We start from the raw sequence: 21,533 nt of genomic DNA on the forward strand, positions 1-21,533 counted from the left end.
CATCATATTAGAATGAACAATAAATACTGCCAAAAATACATCATCATGAAGACAGGGGTCCAGACAATAGTTATTAGCTTTTGGTCCTTTATGAAATGTTGTATAAACAGATTCAGAAATATAACAAATGAAATGTACAGATCATTACTTCAAGTCATCACAGACATTTGTGTACCAATACAGAGTTCTCCTCCCTGTGCGGTTCTGATGTTACCTCACTGTTCGTGGGGTCAGGGTCTGTTCTCTAGAGTAGAGCTGTGCAAACGCTGCTCACTGTTGTTTTGTAAATGGTGCCCTAAAGAAGCTGAACATTTAGGCAAAAATTGAAAAAGTGTGTGGAGATGTTAGGGTTGCAATCGGCCGGAACATGGGGCCAGATCCTCAGCTAGTGTAAACTGGCCTTGTTCATCTGAACTCAGGCTGATTTACACAAGTTGATGAACTGGTCCTTCAAGTCTAGCCAGAACCCAAAGAACAAGAGCAAACAATATACTGTTGTGCGTTGAGCCAGATAACAAAGATGAAGAAATGAAAGAACCAGGGGAAAAGTTGCCAGCAGCAACAGCAATGACAATAGCAACCAGAGCTGAATAGAAAAAAAAAAATAGGCTTGCCACCTGACTTAGTGGAGGGATGCCAGCAGAGAATTTTGCCTGTAGTGTTGTGTGCTATGAGTCTCAGTCGTCACCACTGTTTCAAGCCACTATTTATTTTAAAACATGCTCCATTTCTATAAATTTGCCTAGTGAGGAATAGCAAAAGCCAAATTAAACTCTGTTTTAAGTAAGCGTTTCAAAGTTACATTTTCCCACTCAACCATTCTTTGCACAGTTCTACTTCACAGCAAATGCTTCTTAATTGTTTTGCATAATAAAACATCCACACTGGTATCACTTGGTATGCTGTAATCCTCATTTCTAGACTTCAGTGAAGCAATCTCCCCACACCCTTCAATGTAAGAATTCAAACAGAAATAGCTCCAGTAATTAGTATACTGGTGGCTGTAAACTTTACAGGTAGATAGGCAGAAATCCTATCTTTTATTGCTGTATAAGGTATCAGAGTGGTAACTGTGTTAGTCTGTATCAGCAAAAACAATGAGGAGTCCTTGTGACACCTTAGAGACTAACAAATTTTCCTTCTTTGATATTCACTCCTTCTTGTCAACTGTTGAGACTAGGCCACTTCTACCTTAATTGAATTGGCCTCCTTAGCACAGACCCCCGACTTGGTAAGGCAACTCCCATCTTTTCATGTGCTGTAATATTTATACTGCTCACTGTATTTTTCACTCCATGCATCTGATGAAGCGGGTTTTAGCCCACGAAAGCTCATGCTCAAATAAATGTGTTAGTCTTTAAGGTGCCACAAGGACTCTGCATTGTTTTTATATAAGGTATGACTCTCCAGCCTCTATACCAGTTTTAGGTCAGTGTCGCTGTAGCGATATAATGGAATAGACTCAGGCCCAAAGTCCCAAAGTACTATGTATATCACTGTGCAATTTCTCACAGTATATTGTATACCTATCTCTAGTCCTTTGAAAATACCACTTGCCTCAACTCAAAAAGTAAAATATAAAATATTCCCTCCTTTTATCCAGAAATTAGTAGAAGTAGTAATAGTTTGGAGCCTTCACAGTGTGGATGGAACTGCTTCTCTGCCTGCCAGGCTAAACCAGGTGTTAGCCAATGGCGTCACATTGGTGGAAATGGGTGGAAATCACAGCCAAGATTTATAATATATTTGCAAGGGAACTGGTTAAATTGTCTCTAAGTGCATTTCAAAAGGGTTTTCTGTGCCACTGCTTTCTCTGGTTATCGTGCACATCTACGGCTGTGAGCTTCAGCCAAAGCATCTGACATAGTGTTTGTCTTTTCTAGACAGGTCGACACAAAGGGAATACTTTGAAAGCGAAGCTAAGTTTCATTGTACCTGCTTGAACCAAACTGTCAAACCTACAACAGAGTGACTTCAAATGGCTATTTTACAAAGGTCTGAGTCTTAGTGAGACAGGCCTCATTGTGCTGCTGAAAAGAATACATGGCTTTAAACAGGGCCTAAAAGCAGGCAGCGAAGTGTGGTTATAGGAATGGCCTACTGAAGATTACATGTTCACTTATAATTCCTGGTACTGCTGCCAAGAATCAATACATGATTGTGGGCCAAGATTTTTTACAATTATTTGAGGCTCTAGTTTAGGCAACACATTCCAATCCTTTTAGGGACTGTGGGAGCTCAGCTGCAGTCTGCAAGCCATACTGTTTTTGAGCTGATGGGGTGGGAGAGATGTGGGCAGACAGGAGGAAACATATAGAGAATCACAGTGCTCTATGACACCAGCTGTTGAGTCATTTCAGGTGTGGCATAGACATTGCCTGAGGGCAGATGGCTCATCTCACCTTCCCTGATGGAGAAAATGTGATGCAATAGGCAGTCATGCAGCGATGTCAGATGTAGAGAAAAGGGACTATATGATGGTTTAGGGATAAAGGAGTTAAGGAGGGATCCATGGACCCAGGAACTAGGTCAGACCAATTGGTCCAGCAGGTCTGTAGGTCAGCAGCAGATGCAATATAATCCAACAAAATAGTAGGTTAGAAGAGAGATGGTTATTCAGAATACTTCACCTTCTTCTGGCTTGGGGTTGCCACCCATCCTGATTTTCATGGCATAGCCCTGTATGCCTCAATGACACCAAGAGGAGTCTGAAATATCTCTGGGGCCAATGTAACATGACACTGTGATGTTTGTGTCATAGCATTAGCACACTGTGGTACAATGTCCCACATAATGACTGTGTCCGGGAGGGCAAACTTTTAAACGTGTCACCTTTGGCCTCATCCTTGGAGTTGGAAACAAGGTGCTACACTCAGTAGTACTGGCCAGCTGCTTTTTAACAAATCAACGAGGCAAAGGCACTGTTAACCTGCCTTAAGCACCTAGTTAAACTGCAGTTACAGCTGCTTTGCTGGATTGATCCAAAGCAGAAGCCAGACTGTACTTCAGTGCTCATTTCAGGAATACAGAAAAACAGCTTTACCTGCTCCCTTCTGCATTGTTAATTTCACGCATTCAGAAATGAGTAAAGAGCTTTCCTTTAACAATACTAATGAAAGAGGGTAAGCCTAGGTTAGACCCTTTATTGCCATGCTGCAAACTGCAGAAAAAAATAGGTGCTTCAGATGCAAATGAGAGTAGCTTTTTAACTGCAGCATAATTAGGACACTAATGTTTTGGGTCAAAATGGAAAGTTTATGTCACCTGACAGCCCCCTACAGCAGTCCATGATAGATGCTGAAACATGTCACACCAACACTCTATGCTAGGAAGAACACTTTCCCAAGATGTAGGAAAATGATTTTTTTTTTTAAGGACACGCTCCTGACTGATGGACCCAGCTTCCAGGAGGCTGCTTGTACTTTTCATGTCTATCTTTTTGCTCAGTTTTTACATTTCAGTCTTCCTGCTTTAATCACTTCTTGCTTCTCCCCCATTGTTGGGTGCCCTACCTGCAGGAAGCAGCATTGAATTAGCACTAGCCCCACCTCTTGCAGATGCTACAGTTTCCATATTTGGACCCATCACTAACTGTTTTTGGAATGAATGAGTGGGACTTGCCTTTGGCAGGGATGTTTGGCTGGGAAATGGAGGAAAGCATTATGTCAAAGCTGCTCTGGCAAAATCCAGTGTAAGCTGCATGAAAACGAAAAACTTCTCAAAGCCTGGCTGTTCATATCTGGGATCAAGGATACTTAAGTTCTAAGCACATCGCTTCACAAGCTGTTGCAAAATGTGGCGTACACCTAAGAGTGTAAGTATCCATTCATAATGTATTTACTCAGAGAATAACAGCTTGCCTAAATAAAAAAAATAACCTCCTATGCTGATATGCTGCTGATTCCACAAGAAGGTCAACATTTTCAAGTGTGGTGTGATTTTAAATGCCCAGTTTTAGGCACCATGGTGGCTATCTTCCAGCCCTGATAAGGACTGACATCAACTGGAGTTGGGGGTGCATAGCTCCTCTGACAATCATGTCTCTTGAAAGAACCTCAAGTTGGACATCCCCAAAATCACTGGCCCCTCCTGAAAATTATGGCCTCCATCAAGACAATTAGCACCTTGGTCATACAGTGCAGGGAGGAAACTAGTTTTTAGAAATGATCTGAATAAAATTCTAGCAACTGACACCGATATTATATATGAACTAATTCCATTGCAAAATATACTAGCATGTAATACTTGTGCAAAGTAACAGGTGATTGTAGCAGTGGGGAACTGCTTTTAGTTCCTTTTGTATTGAAAGCAATGGAAAAGCTCAATCACACCATGCACCATACACTGCATGGCTATGTGATCTCCATGAGTGGCTGTTGCAGATGCACTAGATATGGGGGTTGTTGCTGGCTATGTCTCTCTTTTCAAACTTCTGTTTGAGCTCTGACACCAGTGCATTATGGGTGCTGCTGAGGCCCCTTTTCTTCCCCGGCTTGTTTATAAACTTGGGGCTTAGGGAGCCTGACACTGTGGTCACTCTCCACTCAGTGGTATTTATCTTGGGCACTAAAACTGGGGGAGGGGGCAGGGCTGGGGCAGTAGGTGGCAGAGAGGGCACCTGGACGTTATTGTTGCTGTTCTCATTCTGCAGACTCTTTGTGTCATCCTCAATGGCAAACTTCTCGGCAGGATTGCTGGACCACTTGAATTTCAGCCACTCCATCCTGACCGTCGTGGGTTGGTGGATCTGTCTCTTTTTTATGATCCGTCTCACCGGCATGATTTTGTTGGATCTCTTATTGCGCCAAAACATGGCAGTAGAGATCATGACTGTGATCACCACCATTACGCCCATGACACCAGCTAGCACTCCTAAGGCTTTCATGGGGTTATCTTTAGTTTGCATCAAAAAGGCGGCCATTGGCCCTTTGTGAAGAGTCTGTAAAAGAGTACAAAGAGAACATGTGACTTACTCTATGGGACAGACAGAGATTCTATAATTTCATTTGTCCAAAATATGTAATTATGAGGGCTGACCAAGATAAGTTGTCTTTTTGTAAATAAATAAATAAGCAATTTGATTATTTTACCTTTGAATTTGGGTCATTTAGATTTAATATCAAACTGGACAAAAAGAAATCCCTACAGTATTGTATTGTAATGGCCAAACACTGAAGCTTACATGATGTTACTGCAATGATTTGGATCAATCCTGTGTGATACTGGAGTATTTAAGAGAATTAGCTCTGCAATATGCAGGTGAACTGTTAGGCTGTATTTTAGGATTAATTTAAAAGAAAGAACAATACTGTTGAATCCCAATACGTGGAACACAATCTTTTGAGAAGATCTGCACATGATACAGTTTATGGGACTGTTACTGAATATGGCATTAAAGATATTTTGAGGCAACTGTGTTTTTTTGATTGCAAGGTACACAATAAGTCTCTAGCAGATCTGTGTTGCATTCTGTTTTCTAGTACTCTTTTACAGACATAACAAAACTGTTTGAGGTAACAGTCCTGAGTTGACCAAGATTTTTCTTTTAAAAAAACTAAATAAGAGCTAATGTGCACTATATATGGCATATTAAGGACAAATGAATGAACAGTTCATTTTGCAGCTCAGCACACTGAGTGCTTTGGAGGTCCCCGTATAATTTTTCGGATTTTGCCCTGAGGATGAAGTCTGGATCTTTTCACACTTTTCCAATATGTGATGGTGGAGATCACCATTGTTACAGAAATGGTGGAAAGGACGCCACTCATGCAAATTCCAAATATTGTCCATGGATGCTTCTTGAGGCCTAAAATATAGGATTTTACCCTTGACTTGATCTGGAAATGTCAAAAATAAAGAGAACTTATCAACCTGTGCACCATTATATTCCAAAGAAACTGGCAATTTGTAAATTTGGGCATAGCACTCTGGAGACACATAATGCCTAATTTTAGGTAACCGTGTGTGATGTAAATCTTTATCCTACATACCAGCTAAAATAAAAATTGCCAACTGTGTGAACTAATCCTACATTTTGACCATCTTTCACCAGCTCCACAGCCAGGAGAACTGTGGTAGATGATGAATACAAAAGATTCCTATTCACTGTTTTAGAGCAGTCGGATTATTTCCCACCCCTCCATTGTTCATGTTCTTCCCTAGCATTGGCACATATTCATGGGAGGGCATCATGCAACTGGTGATTCATGTGATCTGAATGATCCCCAGCACCCCAACAACAGTTACATCTGCACGAGGGTGAGGGCTTACTGAGTGTCCTCACAGGTCTACCCAAGTAAGAGCACAGCTCCTTGGAATGAGAGTCTGAGTTGCTCATAAACATACAAGTATCTACATCATATACAAACTCATGGAACAAAAACATACCAGGCTCTCCTTAATATCATTCTACACAAGCTAGAAAGCTTCACATTGGTGAACACACAAAATGAAATCCCCTTTAAAATGATCAGGAGTGGTGGATGTGTGGGGCAAAGTATCACATAGGGAAAAACACCAAGAAAATTAGCTCACGCTTTAGTCTGTAAAAGGCCATATTAATCTGATATGGCATGCTCATGTTCTTTTAATTAAAGCCTTACCCAGCTACAGGGAAGGACAGGAAGAAAAAGCCTGGTACATCACAATAGTATATCTTCACCATACACGCTGTTCAAATATGGAACTTAAAAGAGTAATAATAATACTTGTTTGCAGTGTAGTTGTAACTGTGTTGGTCCCAAGACATTAGAGAAATGAAGTGGGCGAGGTAATATCTTTTACTGGATCAACTTCAGTGACCTGAAGAAGAGCTCTGTGTAAGCTCAAAAGCTTGTCTCTTTCCCCACCACAAGTTGGTCCAATAAAAGATATCAACTCACGCACTTTGTCTCTCTGTTAATACTACTTACCATTTGAGACTTGTGAAGGTGACTCAAGCCTAAACTGTCATTGGCAGATGTATAGGCTATGCCACTATTTCTAAAACACTTGGGCAGTACAAGAATCATCAGCACAACAGGTAGTAGGCAAAGGCAGATAACTAAAGAATAGAAATGGTTCTTAACAGCTTATTTATTCTTTTCAACGTAAACCTTGTTCCAGACTGGAGCTTTCCATTCTTCAAAATTGTTATAAACCTCTTAGCAACCTTGAAACTTTTGCCATGTTTCATTAGCCCTATAATTATTCACAGCTTCTCACTGGCTAGTTTTCTCATTGTAACTGTGAAAATCACAGCAGTAGACATCAAAGAATCTTCTCCCGTTAAAATTGGTGTTTTAACTCCTTTGATGTGCTGTGAAAGAATTGTTAAGGGCTAGCTTCCTTCCTACTTAAACTTGAGAAGACTGGGCTATTTAAACATGCAGAACAATTCACATTTGTGAAAATACTACAGAAGCTTTCGGGATTAGAATTATTTAAATTCTGTGTTGCATATATTTCATGTGTACAAGCTGAATTGAAGATCTCAAACATACAACACCATACTATTGCTTAATATTCATATCTGAAGAAATTACAGTAATATTTTTCATACTCATTCCTATGTGCTGATCTACAAAGTATTAAAAAGCTGGCCAGTTTTCATTGGCCAATTCATTTCGTTTCCAGTATAACAACTTGAGGATGTTTCATGTTTAATAATCATATCTGAGCTCGATAGGTCTGAGGCCAAAATGTTTAAACTCCAGGGCCTAAATACTTCCTGACTTTCCCCTTGGGGTTATGTAGCTCCATTCCACTCCCAAGGTTGGTTTGTATGTTAATCACACAAACGGGGCCAGAGTGCTTATGCAAATCAGGCACCCGCAACTGATTATATAAGTGGTTAAAACCCCAACTATTATAGTCATGCCATTTTGATTGGCTGAGAATTCCATGCCAGTTTATTTTTACATGTTGTTTCTTACATGTCTCCTGTAAATGTCCTGACATTAGCAAAATGTATATGTACCATATGAGAATGGCAAAATGCATAATATTTTCAATATGAAATTAGAAAAATCCATCTTCTCGTATGTACTTTAAACCATACAAATGATGAAGAATAAAACAAATACTTAGGAAAGAAAATATTTTCAATATAAGCTGAATCTGATTAAACCAGTGATGTTTTAGTTTTGGCATAAAGCAAGCTATTATAAATATAAATGCTCTAAACAGGTCCCAAATTCAGTGAGATGGGAGACAGTTCTAGGGAGTTAAATTCTGAATTTTCTAACATGAACTGTTGTGTATTGAATTTAATAATGATTTGAGATTGTCAAATAGGATCAAATGGAATTATTTAATCAAAGATTAATACTGCACTATACAGAATACAGAAAGAAGACATAACCCTGTAGATGGTGAAGAGAGGGTAGTTTGGTCCCTTTCACTGTACCTAGTGGAATACTGACAGGGTTCATTCTTAGTCTAACTCCCCAAACCTCTGTTCTTTTATAGGGTGTGAGACAAAGAAACTCCTTTTTGGAGGGAAAATACTTTCTCATTATTAATTTTTACTATGTGTTCTGTTTTCCTAGTTACTGATGGAATTTCCTTTATAATCCTCAGTTTATCTGACTGATGAGTAAAAAAGGAATCTCTAACCCAGTCATTATTACTAACTGCTGTGAAATCAACAGTTCCCCATGGTAAAACGGATGAACTATTGGAAAGGTGGGAGTGTATCAGGGATCAACAGTGAGCCCTTTCTTGTTTAACCTCATGCTGGGTACCTGCACAAGGTGCATAGCTTAGTGCATGCTGTTTACAGATGATAGATAGTCTAGAAGAGGATTCTTGATAAATAGAGATATGTGTTGGACAGACACAGGCTCAAACTAAGCAGAGGAAGAACAGAATATATGGTATGCTATTTTAATATTGTGAACACTGAAGAATTATCCATGAAACTAGCTGGGCGGACAATATCAAAGATACAAAGTTTACAAGTATCCAGAAGTATGAGTTCCAGGATCTGGGGAAACAGAGGACCAAATTAGAGCTAGGATAATAAATGCCTGGCTCAAATGGAAACAGATAAGTGGTGTAGTATGGGACAGTAGGATACAGGTGAGATTAAAAGAGAAAGTCTTTAAAATGATGGTTCGTACATTTTTAATGCATAGCACTGAATGTTGGACAATAAAGAAGAAACAAGAGCAAATGATCTATTCCATAGAAATGCAAATATTGAGATGGATGCATGGTGTAAGCAAGAAAGATCATGTAAGGAATGTGTATGTTTGAGACATGCTCAAAGTAACATCCAGAAAGGAAAAAATGAGGAATGTGTCATCTCAGATGGCTTGGTCAAGTCAAGTGGAGTCCTGACAACTATGTGGGTAAAAGATCAAGGAAAAAGACAGAGACCGACCCACGAAGAAGTGGTGGGATGTCATAAACAAAGATATGTTAGCATGAGGAATGACAGAAGATATGGCACTGAACTAGCACTTCGGAGGCAGTGGTCTCATAGAGCGGACCCCATTTGATGGGATTAACGCAAGAAAGAAGAATAAATAGCAACCTCTTCAGTGATCTTCCAGAAAACACCATCCTGGCCACTAAGGATGTAGAAGCCCTCTACAACAACATTCCACACAAAGATGGACTACAAGCTGTCAGGAACAGTATCTCCGATAATGTCACGGCTAACCTGGTGGCTGAACTTTGTCCTCACCCACAACTATTTCAGATTTGGGGACAATTTATACCTTCAAGTCAGCGGAACTGCTCTGGGTACCCGCATGGTCGCACAGTATGCCAACATTTTTATGGCTGACTTAGAACAATGCTTCCTCAGCTCTCGTCCCCTAACACTCCTACTCTACTTGCGCTACATTGATGATATCTTCATCATCTGGATCATCTACAAAAGTTTTTTTTTTCCTCCAGCTGATAATAGACCACCTTAATTCTTGCATCCGACGAAGTGGGTATTCACCCACAAAAGCTCATGCTGCAAAACGTCTGTTAGTCTATAAGGTGCCACAGGATTCTTTGCCACCTTAATTGATTACTCTCAGTATAGTTAATATGGCAACACTCATTTTTTCATGTCCTCTGTGTATATATATATCTTCTGACTGTGTTTTCCACTGCATGCATCCAATGAAGTGGGTTTTAGCCCATGAAAGCTTATGCTCAAATAAATTTGTTAGTCTCTAAGGTGCCACAAGGACGCCTCATTCTTTCTTCAGTGTATGTAATTTTTCTCCCTTTGTTGTTCCTATACTATGCAACCTTCAGTGTCATGCTACAGAATTGATTTTGACAAACACTCATAATTAATGGAACTCATTTCAAGTCATGTACTACTTAGCAAGGTTTATCTGACACTTAGTTCATCAAACTTTCATATACAGTTAAGTAAATCGGGGTAGAATTTTTTCATGTGTGGGGAATTAAATGCACACCGACACAGAGATGAGCCTGAGCAGCAAAATTTACATCTGTATCTGAACTTCCCTAAAATTTTGGGGAGTTCATATCTTGGGTTCTAGTTCAGACCCATCTCTATTTTAATGTTGGGAACATTGCATGTATCGTCTTGCTCATCATGATGAAAACTCGTCGGTGGATGAGGCATCAGTGAGCTTCAATACAATTCCTTTGCCAGTTTCCCCAGGAAATAGGACACATTCAGGATGTGGTAACTAGTTTTGGATAAAGGTGCCTAGGGTGTGTTATAAAGCACAGAGAAATAAAAGATAATGTGCTTTATGACAAATGAGTTGTTCAAGAGCAATCTCGCTGCATGCCATTTTATAATAACCACTCATCATTAAGCTATTTCCAAAGGACAATCTAAGTGGCCTTTCCCAAAGGTAAGGTCAATCCAGGTGAGAGAAATTCTGTCACATCACTGGGCATTCATTGATTGCTAGCCTCACCTTACATTTGTGGAAACTGATTTTAAGAACTTCTTTACGTATACTAATGCTATAAATAGCTAGCTATTGTGGCAGGCTCTCTCTTTCCCTGATCATCCTGGTGTTAAAAAAAAACAACAACCCTTTCTTAATTCCTATATAAAAATGTTTCCATTTTAAATTTCTACCTTATTGCACCCTGTCTTGTCTCTCATGCCTAATGTATAGGCTTATCTCCTGTACTTTTTCATATTATCCATTATATATTTGTTCTGTCATCATCATCATCATCATCTATATTTCAGAAGTCTAAATAAATGCCCAAGCTGCTGAATGCCCAAATATATCACTGATTTTAGGAGCCTAAATATGGACTTATGCCCAGTCCTGCAAATAGCTGTGTCCAAATAGCCCCATAAATTTGCAGAGTCCCAGTGAAGTTAATGGGGTTCTGTATGTATGCAGGGATCCATCCATGTGGAACACCATACAGAACTGGAGCCTTAGGCGCCTTGCTTTAGTCACTCACATTTGAAAATATTGGCCCTAGAGACTAAATTTTAAGCAGACATAATGGAAAAAAATAAAGGAAAAAAGTTGCTTCTTCAGCATATGTTTCTTAGTCTGTCGAGCAAGGATAAAGAAAAGCACTGGGCACCAATCAATACCAATTTCCATAAAACTAGACTCGGTTAAATTAAACAGCTTCTGGGTTTTTTTATTGCTGTATTATTCAAAGAGCAAAAGGTCTTTTTGATGTGCTCTACTGACGCACTTAGCCTCAAGGCATCTATCACGAAGGGCACAGCCTTGCACTAATTGCAATGGTAAATGTTAATCAGAAAAATATGCCTGTTTAATTACTCAGTGTGATTAACACTGTGAGAAACCCCTAGTTATGCTGTCAGAAAAACTCTGCATCTAGAAGGGAGTAGTTAAAAAAAAATCACTCAGCATACAGAGATGGTGTATGCACAGAGAAGAGAGAGAAAAGACACATTCACCTATAGCCTGTGTGTAGCTGGTGCATGATCCTAACAAAAGACTGTTTCCTCCATATGATTAAGATTGTATTGTCCAGACTAGATTTTAGATGCTATATGGACTCTTTTCTACCAGTTATAACCTCAGACAAAAGAGAGACAACCCAGATGGACTCTTCAGTGTGCTAACAGGACAGAAACTTAGCAGAGGTGGTCACAAATGAGAACCCATCCACAGCAGATGATGTATTTGGAAATTTGAATCTCCCCCACAGGCTGAATCTGAGAGTCTTTTTCGCAAGTAACTCTGGTCACCGCTGAAAAACTACAAGTGATGTAAGAAGCGATCAAGCACTGTGCAAGGATTTTTCTGTAGGGCGTGCTACAAGATTCATTTTGTAGCTCCTGCCTGAGTGGGCTAATTATGAAAGTTGTTATAAAAGGTTGTTACAAGGAGGAGGGAGAAAAATTGTTCTTAACCTCTGAGGATAGGACAAGAAGCAAAGGGCTTAAATTGCAGCAAGGGCAGTTTTGGTTGGACTTTAGGAAAAACTTCCTAACTGTCAGAGTGGTTAAGCACTGGAATAAATTGCCTAGGGCTGTGGTTCTCAAACTAGGGCCGCCATTTGTTCAGGGAAAGCCCCTGGCGGGCTGGGCTGGTTTGTTTACCTGCCGCGTCTGCAGGTTTGGCTGATCGCAGAGGCCCTAGTTTGAGAACCACTGGCCTAGGGAGATTGTGGAATCTCTCTCATTGGGGATTTTTAAGAACAGGTTTGACAAACATCTGTCAAGGATGGTCTAGATAATACTTAGTCATGACATGAGTGCAGGGGACTGGACTAGATGACCTCTCACAGTCCCTTCCTGTTCTATAATTCTAAGTGGAATATAGTGGACTGAAGTCCATAAATGCAATGCTTGGGAGATGGAACACTGAAAATCATTCTATCTGGAGTTGGACTGAATGGAGGAAACACAATATCAGCAGGTTGCTAGCAGGTAGGGTGACTAGATGTCCCGATTTTATAGGGACAGTCCCGATATTTGGGGCTTTGTCTTATATAGGTGCCTATTACCCCCCACCCTCTCTCCCGATTTTTCATACTTGCTGTCTGGTCAGCCTACTAGCAGGAAGTCGTTAATGTAGAAAATATAGCAGGCCCAAAGTGCATGAGCACATGCAGGGTGTAGAAATACATAGAACAACATCTCTTGGTTTCCCAGCTACTTTCCTCACCTCTGCTCGCCAACACTCCCCACTAGGGAATGCCAGGAGGGGAGAGGACACTCACATGACTTTTCTGTTGCCCCTGCATTTTGCCTGGGGAAGAAAAAGCTGGTGGCAGGTTTGCTTTTTCTCCTGGAGGAGCAGGGGGAACTGGAAGTGGCAGGTGCTCTCTCCATCCCTCTCTGCACCTCGGGAGGGGAGGTGAAACTTGCTGAGGGACCAATATTTTCCGCAGGAGGCAGGCAGGGAACTCCCAAATGGACACATTCTCTTATTAGGAACCAAAGCTGCTTCACCCACTGGCAGGAATTCTTGGAACCTTTAGATAACCAGCCAACCAGCAGCTTCCCCTGCCATTCCCTCCTCAGATTCTCTCACCTGAGTCGTCCTCCTTTTGCCAGCCAGTGACCAGAGAGAAGAATGGGGAGGTCTGGGGAGCTGACCTCCCCAAGTTCAAGAGAGGGAGATGGACAGGGGACATGGGGGAGCTCAGTTCCCAATTCACAGAAGATAGAAAGGAGGGAACTCTCCCACTACTTTTAGCAGAGCAGGGGGATTGCTCGCCAGCGCATTCCCCCTTCTTTTAATCTCGCTTAGCTTGTCTAGCTTGTTGTGCTGATGACAAGTCATAGGCCCTTGTGAGCTCACTGGCTCGGTACCTCCAATATGCTGACTGATGTCAAGGCCAGGATTTCGGTGATGTCTCTTGCTCAGCAGCTGTAGCTTGCTGGACTAATAGCCAGGAACACATTACTATGAGGTCAGTAGCTAAGTCCATCCACACTCTATGGCTAGAAATTGTGTGAAAGGATGGGTTAATGGTTATTTTACATTAGAAGAACTGGAAATGTTCTTAGAATTAATGGGTGGCTCAAAATTCAATATTACATACTTCCATGTCACCTAGTATTAAATGTGGAAGTGGAATGCTTTATTCTAATTAAGGCACAGGTTATCACCAACGATAAACTGCCACAGATAACTGCAGTTTGCTTCATGGGGTTAAGCACTTTATCCTGTGCACTGCAGAAATATTCCACAACTCAGAAACGGTCAAACATCTGACATGTTGGACCAGATTCTTCTAGGAGTGGTAGTGGTATGAATTCAGAGTATCTGAAGAGTTATTCTAGATTTACACAGGTATCTATTTACCTGTGTAAATCTATCTGTATTTACAAAGCAGAATCTGGTTCATCATTTTTAAAGAGATAGTTAAAATGAGTTTTCTCTGATGAAGCCTTTTCTCTGTCATGAGATGGATAACTATCAATGGGCTCAGAATATGTGTACAGGCACAAATCCCTTTACCTTGGGTGATTGATATCACGGGAACATGAGAGGGGAAACAGAAAAAAATGAGAAAAGGAGAGAGATGCTAATATTTAAAGGATACAGAACTTTGGCTGCATTTTGGACAAAAGCAAGAGAAGGCCAGTCACTGTTAGCATGAAGAGATTTGCATTTATGCCCTGTGGATGTGGTCCAGATAGTAAAAGGCAAGAGGTCGGTCTCTTTTGCATCAAAGCTCATTTGCACCTCTCTGACACCCCCCTTAAGGTCCCAGTACAGAGTATAAGGGGTTTATCATAAATGAAAGCACACTTCAAGCCTGATTTTAACATATAAACCAGTTGGATTGAAGGGACACTGCCAACAAATGCATAATACTGTATATTTTAAAGTCCTTTTGTTTTGATTACTAACACCACTGAGGATTATTAAAATACATAAAAACTAATTTATTTTTAAACATGCATTTGTACGTTTACTTTTTGAATTTCACTTTTGCTGAACAATGAAATTAAACTGGATAATTTATTTGTCTCCAGTCAACTTCCAATCAGTAACATTTTCTGGTTCTCATGCTCTTAAGACCATTCTGCTGCAGGCGCCTGCTTACTTTTTAGAATGCTGCTCATACTGAATTATTTTTTAAGATCAAGAAAATATTTTAGTCATAGGAAATCCACAAAGATATTCCTTAGACTGATCTCTATATATCTTAATATATATTTATAAAACTTAAATTTGGTATCTAAAAGTTCTTAGGAATAGTCCTTCAGCAGTGGCTAAGTGTGGAGCTCCTTGGAGGAGCTGGGAGAATGTTCTGAGTTCTCTGCCTTCTCAAGTACCTTCTATGCATTCACCTCTTTCTTTTACCCACACTGAGATTATGGAGGTTACTGCACCCAGAGGGCAATGCTGCTGTCACAGGGGAGAGAGATGGATTACAGTTAGTCTTTGGCCTGATTGCTCCAACAATCCCAGTTCTGATCACCTGCTCTCCAAGCCGTAGGGCAACTTTTGGTCCAATTCCCTTTCATCTCTCTTGACCAACCGTTCAGAAATGTAGTAGTCCGACTGAAGTTTGGTCTCAGGGGCACATAGATCCTTAACTGTCTGACATCAGATGAAAGGAACTAATCTCCCAGCCAGATTTTAACCCACCCCGGCCCTTTCCCCTCTCCTCCAGTCAGGATTTTCTTAGGCCTCTGAGTCCACAGAACTTGGTTGGGCCTCAGGGTTCTGGAAAGGCATTAAACGATGGAGCTACCAAAAATCTGTTGGGAAAACTGATGGCTGGCATTTTATTTTAGTTTTTTGCTATTATCAACTCTTGAAATATTAAACAGTGCTCTTTAGAAATGGTGTGAGTGGAAACTCCTCTTTGGTTCCACCCAACATCTCCCAAGGCTGGTCACTTCTGGTCAATATCTGCTTACCTCTTCTGTGATATCAATCTTCAGCACTGCCGTCGTGCTAAATGAAGGGGAGCCCCGGTCCTTGGCTTGGACTACCACAGACCATATGCAGTCTTTGTTCTTGGTGATGTTGTGAATGATATCCAGGGACCTGATATAGGACTTCAGCTTTATTTCCCCAGTGCTTTGATCTATATCAAATACATTGGCTGGATCTGCTTGCATAATGGAATAGTCTACAATGTTGTTGGGTTCTTCTGCATCTTGATCTATAGCCTGTTCAGGAGAAATGTTGAAAAGAGACATGTATTGCTGATGAATTTGGGTGAAGGGAGAATGTAAAAGTTCCTGGGCATGTATTTGCCCACTTTAAGGTTAGTCAAAGCATCTGTTGTGAGATTACTGAGATATTACTGTGTGACCTTAGACAACAAAATTAGCAATCCTTTCCATCTGAAGAATTTTTATTTTAGATTAAAGTAAACAAGAAAGAAAGTCCAAATATTATGTATCCATGGATGTGATGGTTATAAATGATTCACTTTATAATAGCAGGCATCTTGTACTAATTTAATGGGTATTTCCCTGCAGCCAGACTAGACGGAACACTTTACTCTTACAGGTGAAGTTGACAGAAAACAATTTGCCAGTGAGCTAGCTCTGTACACCACCAAACTACATTTGTTTTTGTTATTATACTTCAATATTTACTTTTGCTAACCATATGTATATTCTTGTCATCAGACTTGCTAATGTATGTTTGCTAATATATATTTTAGGCAGATTCTCATTTAACTGTACATGACATCTGCATTTTTTTTTCATATTCCACACCACAGCATTACATACACTACTTGGACACTGAAGCCCTCTCATTACAGAACCAATGTAACTACACGGACAGATGCAAGTATCCCCACACAATAGACTTGATTTCTGTTTTGAAGGGTAGCCCAGTTTCAATCCCCATGCACACTTACTCACTCCATGGCATCTGTGCCAATGGTGATGGTGATGGACTTATTTTAAAATCTAGCACTATACAGCACACTATGTGCAAACTGATAATTTAAATGATGTAACTTGGGTTTATTATTTTTACAGAATTACATTTCTTTTGATGCATTTACCCTTTTGAACAGTATGTAAAATATTATCAGTCCACGTTTTAGATCTCTGTTCTACACTGCCACACTCAACAGGCAAACTAAAATATACTAGAGGGAAACAAATGTGTTTGTTCACCCTCATCCCACATATGCACACTTTGGGGTAGGATGTTCAAAGTAGACTTTGTTTCATTCCTCACCTCTATTTTCACTGGTGATCCAATGATCATAGTCTTTTCCTGGATGTTCTCATTGAACTCTGGAGAATGGTCATTGACATCTAGCACAGTGATAAATACCTCAGCCAAGCTATACTTCCCGTCTGTGTCTTCTGCCTTCACATAGAAGTTGTACTTTGCAGTGACTTCAGCATCTAATGTGGCCCATGGCTGGGTATAAATAATTCCTGTTGATGGATGGATTAGAAATCTGGAGGAGATTCATGAAAAAACAAGCATTTTGAGTGTCACGTTGAGGACGCTCACATTCTAGTCTAGATTATTGAACTGCTGAGGTCAGATATTGGTACCCAGAAAAGATGCAAGCTCAAGTTAATTTATATCTTGTCTTGTTCGCTCTGCATAGGCTCAGTGGTGTCACACGGCTTACACCAAAGGCTAAACAGTCAATTGACAAACACATAGGCCCCCTAAAGAAGCAGTTGAGGGTTTCCTCTGACATTGGGAAAGCTTGTATGGCACAAAGCTGGCATAGCTTGTTCTATGCCACCCACTTCCCTGCCTTGCAATGCAGGGTGGTGCATCCAGGATGGGCAGGGCTTTGTTGGGGGTATGGGTTCGCACCAGACACAGAAAAGGTGCAGTACATGACACTTCACCAGATCTTTGGCCACTGCTCTAAGTTATGCTGGATGCCTCAGCCCAGGACTGAGGTAGTGGGAAGGTGGACTAGAGACAGCTTTCCTCCACATTCTTCTCAGCTGCACCGAGTGTAAACTCTGCCTAGCTGAGAACGGAGCCTATTGTACAGTACAGTTCAGTTATGGTCTAATGCAGATGAGTATTTAAAGATGTGGGTAGTGGTATAATGCTGGAATTTATGCAGCTGGGAGCCTTATACAAGGCCTCTCCTGTTCCGAAAACAGACCTAAAACCTGACAGATCCCAAATCACTGACCCTACATATTTTTGCTTGTCCTTTTTGTTTTGAAAAAACAGAATTATTATTATGTGGTGTTCTTTTATTCTTTATGTGTTAGCCCTTTCAGTTGCATTTCGTAGAAGTTTTTGTACTCATGCCATGCTCAGTGTGATGGCTTTTTCCCAAATGTGATCTCTTTGTGTAGAAACATTAGAGAACTGCATATTTATTCCGGTTTTAAGTACAATGTATTAGATCGTGTCCTGAATAAAATAAGATTGATTGATCCCAGCTGAATAGCAGAGGAAAGTGTGTTGCATACAATATTTGGCTCTTAGTTAGCGTCTCAGAATGGGTAAGCTAAATGGTTCTGCTAAGCCCCCTAAAATGTGCAGAGCGATTGTGTCCTCCAAAAACTAATCACTGTTTCATAAACTGGTACTGGGAGGTTGCAGATATTCAGAATTATCCAGGGTGAGTTCAATTCTATGCATTTTTAATTACTGAGCCACTGGCAAGAGTGACAGGCAAAAGATTGAATTTCACTTAAAGATGCCAACATCCTGTCTTTTCAAATGACCCTGTCAGTTTAGGCCCCAAATGCAGGTTTTGTAAAAATGAAAGGTTTCACATATCCTGTAATTAATGCAAAATAGAATAAAATATTTTTGTGCATTCCAATTTTGAGCTCAATATATAATTATTATAAAATTGGCATTGTTGTTATCTATGCTTATAAGTTGTTTGTATTACAATAGTACCCACAAACTCTAATGAAGAGTGAGACCCTATTGTGCTGAGTGTGGTGCAAATCCATGGAACGAGACAGTCCCTGTGCTGAAGTGCTTACAATTTAAAAAGACAAGAACTACAAAAGGTAGTTTTATTATCTCCATTTTACAGATGGGGAACTGAGGCACAGAGAGATTGAGGCCTTGTCTACACACAAAAATTGTATCACTTTAGCTATACCAATATAGTTAAAGTGGTTCAGCATCCTGGTGGGGGCTCAGCTATACTGGTATAAGGCAGAGTTATACTGTGTGATGGGGTAGACAAACCCCACCACACTGGACAACCAGGGGTTAAGGAACTGGTCTGGGCTCAGCCACCCCCACCTGGTCAGACCTGCAAGAAATGCACAGGCTGGAGGAGGAGCTTTGAAAGGGGGGCAGAACAACTCACTTGTTGTCAGACCAGGTCAAAAGAAACAGATCTTCAACCCTCAGCTCCCAAGGAAAGGCTGATTGAAGAAAGCAGGGCTGGCTCCAGTTTTTTTGCCGCCCCAAGTGGCGAAGCGAAAAAAAAAAGAAAAAAAGAAAAAGCCAATCGGTGGCACTTTGGCGGCAGCTCAATCGCCCTGCTTCATTCTGCGGTGGCAATTCGGCTGTGGGTCCTTTGCTCCCTCTCTTCCTCTTTGGCGGCACTTCGGCGACAGCTCAAAGAGGAAGAGAGGGACTGAGGGACCTGCCGCCGAAGACCCGGACGTGCCGCCTCTTTCCATTGGCTGCCCCAAGCACCTGCTTCCTTTGCTGGTGCCTGGAGCCAGCCCTGGAAGTCAGGAGCTTCTCAGACAACCACTACCTGATGGCCCCTGCCTGAGGGAAGGGAGGGATAGATCTGGATACATACTGAGATGGAGTCACTTCCCTCTGTCCTTTACTAACTCCATTTATTTGCTTTAATTCCCCCTGCTTTTTGTTCACCAACTACCCTGGAAGGGGAGAGACTTTGAAGTGACCTGACCAGAGGGCCAAGTCACAGGAAGAGGCAGGCCACCACAGAGGCAGAGCAGCCAGTGGCAGGAGACCCCAGTGGACAGAGTGCTGCTATACCACACCCCGTCATAGAATATCAGGCTTGGAAGGGACCTCAGAAAGTCATCTAGTCCAACCCCTTCCTCAAAGCAGGACCAATCCCCAGACAGATTTTTACCCCAGTTCCCTAAATGGCCCCCTCAAGGATTGAACACACAACCCTGGGTTTAGTAGGCCAATGCTCAAACCACTGAGCTATCCCTCCCCCAGACTCACCACTGGCCATGAGGAGGTGCCAGTGGTGAGTTGACCCTTTCACATACAGACATTGCCATTCCTATTTGGGAGGGGGAATATTCCAGTATAATGCACCTTTATACTAGTACAACTACATCCATGTTAGGAGATGTACCAATTTAACTGTTTTGGCAGAAACATCACAGCCCTAACTGAAACAGTTAAATTGGTACAAGAATTGCATGTAGCACAAGCCTAAGTGATGCACCTGAGCTCACGCTGGAAGTTTGTGGCAGAGCTGGAAATTCAACCCAGATTTCCTGAGTCTCAATCCAGTGCCTTAACCAAAAAAGTTCCATGTTTAGGAAAACAAAAAAACCTCAGAGCAACCTCATCTCCCTGATTAAATTCTATTTTAGCTTTAGGAGTGTGAGAATCAGAATAAATTTGCACACACTTTTTTTTCCCCACAACATATTTTTTTCCCCAAGCCTTCAGAAGTTTTTTGGCACCAGCTGTTACATTTTAAACTTAATAGGTCTGAGTGCATTGGATGGCCTTTGCTTGCTTGCTTCTACCCAATTAACAGCTTGCTTGAGGATTTAGTGAGAAGCTCAAAATAAGCCGTGATTTAGAAGCTCCTGTATGTGTGCCCTTGTTTGGATGTTTCCCAATAAACCCCTGAAATTCTGGATTTGACTGTCATAATTAGCATCCTACTCAAAGTGGGGAGCAGAGCTTTAAAACCAGGTGGAGAATGTAGAGAAGAAATAAAATTTTGCAGAAGAGGGGGATGAGAGTCTGGACAACATACGCATTTGCAAGTTCTTCTCTCCAACCTCTTAAGTCATAGGGGGGAGGGGTTCAGCAGAACCATGAGAGATGAGCAGCCATATTTGAGATGGCTAGGAGCCCGAGCCAATTATTACATTTGCAATAACTGGGGTGGGGTTGGAGAGCTGATCAAATGGGTGCTCATTTTCATCTCTCCTACAGCAGGAAGCAGGAGCTAGGTATCTATTAGAGACCCGGTGAACATCCTGTTCCCTTCCTCCGTGCCCTGCTGCTACTAGTGTTACATGCAAGCAACAGTTATAATATCCAGTGGTGCCAGCCACCAATGCTAGAAGTGCTAACAGTGTCAGACCTCAGAGAATGTTGTGGGAATTTGTAGAGATGGTTCCCATGAATTTTTGGTCTTTTCTGTACATCGGGTTGAGTGTTGAAATGGCACCGTTTTTGTAGCTAAACAGGGGTGTGTGGGGGTGTGTGTGGTCCACAGAACTTTCACAATAACCAGCACAAACAACCCTTCTTCCTGCAAAAAGTATTTTTTTAAATGACAGTTTGAACAGATGCTATGCGTTGTCACTTAGCTGCCCTATGTTTCTTTAGGGGCATGTGGGTAAAACACCATAGACTCATACAACAAGTTTTTGCCTGTTTTTTGCAGGAGAAAATATTTTAACAGAAACAACTCAGGAAAAAGACATAGGGTAAGTGCCTCACCCTCAAATAATCTCAACATGCATTAGTCTGAGATGCCAGCTG

At 41.2% G+C, this 21,533-nt stretch overlaps 1 protein-coding gene across 1 annotated transcript in view; it reads right to left on the minus strand.

Moving 5' to 3' along the window:
- Positions 1–21,533, minus strand: part of CDHR1 (cadherin related family member 1) — a 59,754-nt gene continuing 38,221 nt past the window's right edge. Inside the window, exons 16-20 of the mRNA XM_039546460.1 lie at positions 17,088–17,316; positions 15,800–16,054; positions 5,826–5,837; positions 4,619–4,939; positions 1–304 (exon numbers count right to left, since the gene is read on the minus strand). Coding sequence (XP_039402394.1) covers positions 296–304; positions 4,619–4,939; positions 5,826–5,837; positions 15,800–16,054; positions 17,088–17,316 — 826 coding nt within the window. The 3' untranslated portion in view covers positions 1–295. The remainder of the gene's footprint in view (positions 305–4,618; positions 4,940–5,825; positions 5,838–15,799; positions 16,055–17,087; positions 17,317–21,533) is intronic.

The sequence above is a fragment of the Mauremys reevesii genome, linkage group 7 (assembly GCF_016161935.1).
Source record: "Mauremys reevesii isolate NIE-2019 linkage group 7, ASM1616193v1, whole genome shotgun sequence".
Lineage (NCBI taxonomy): Eukaryota > Metazoa > Chordata > Testudines > Geoemydidae > Mauremys > Mauremys reevesii.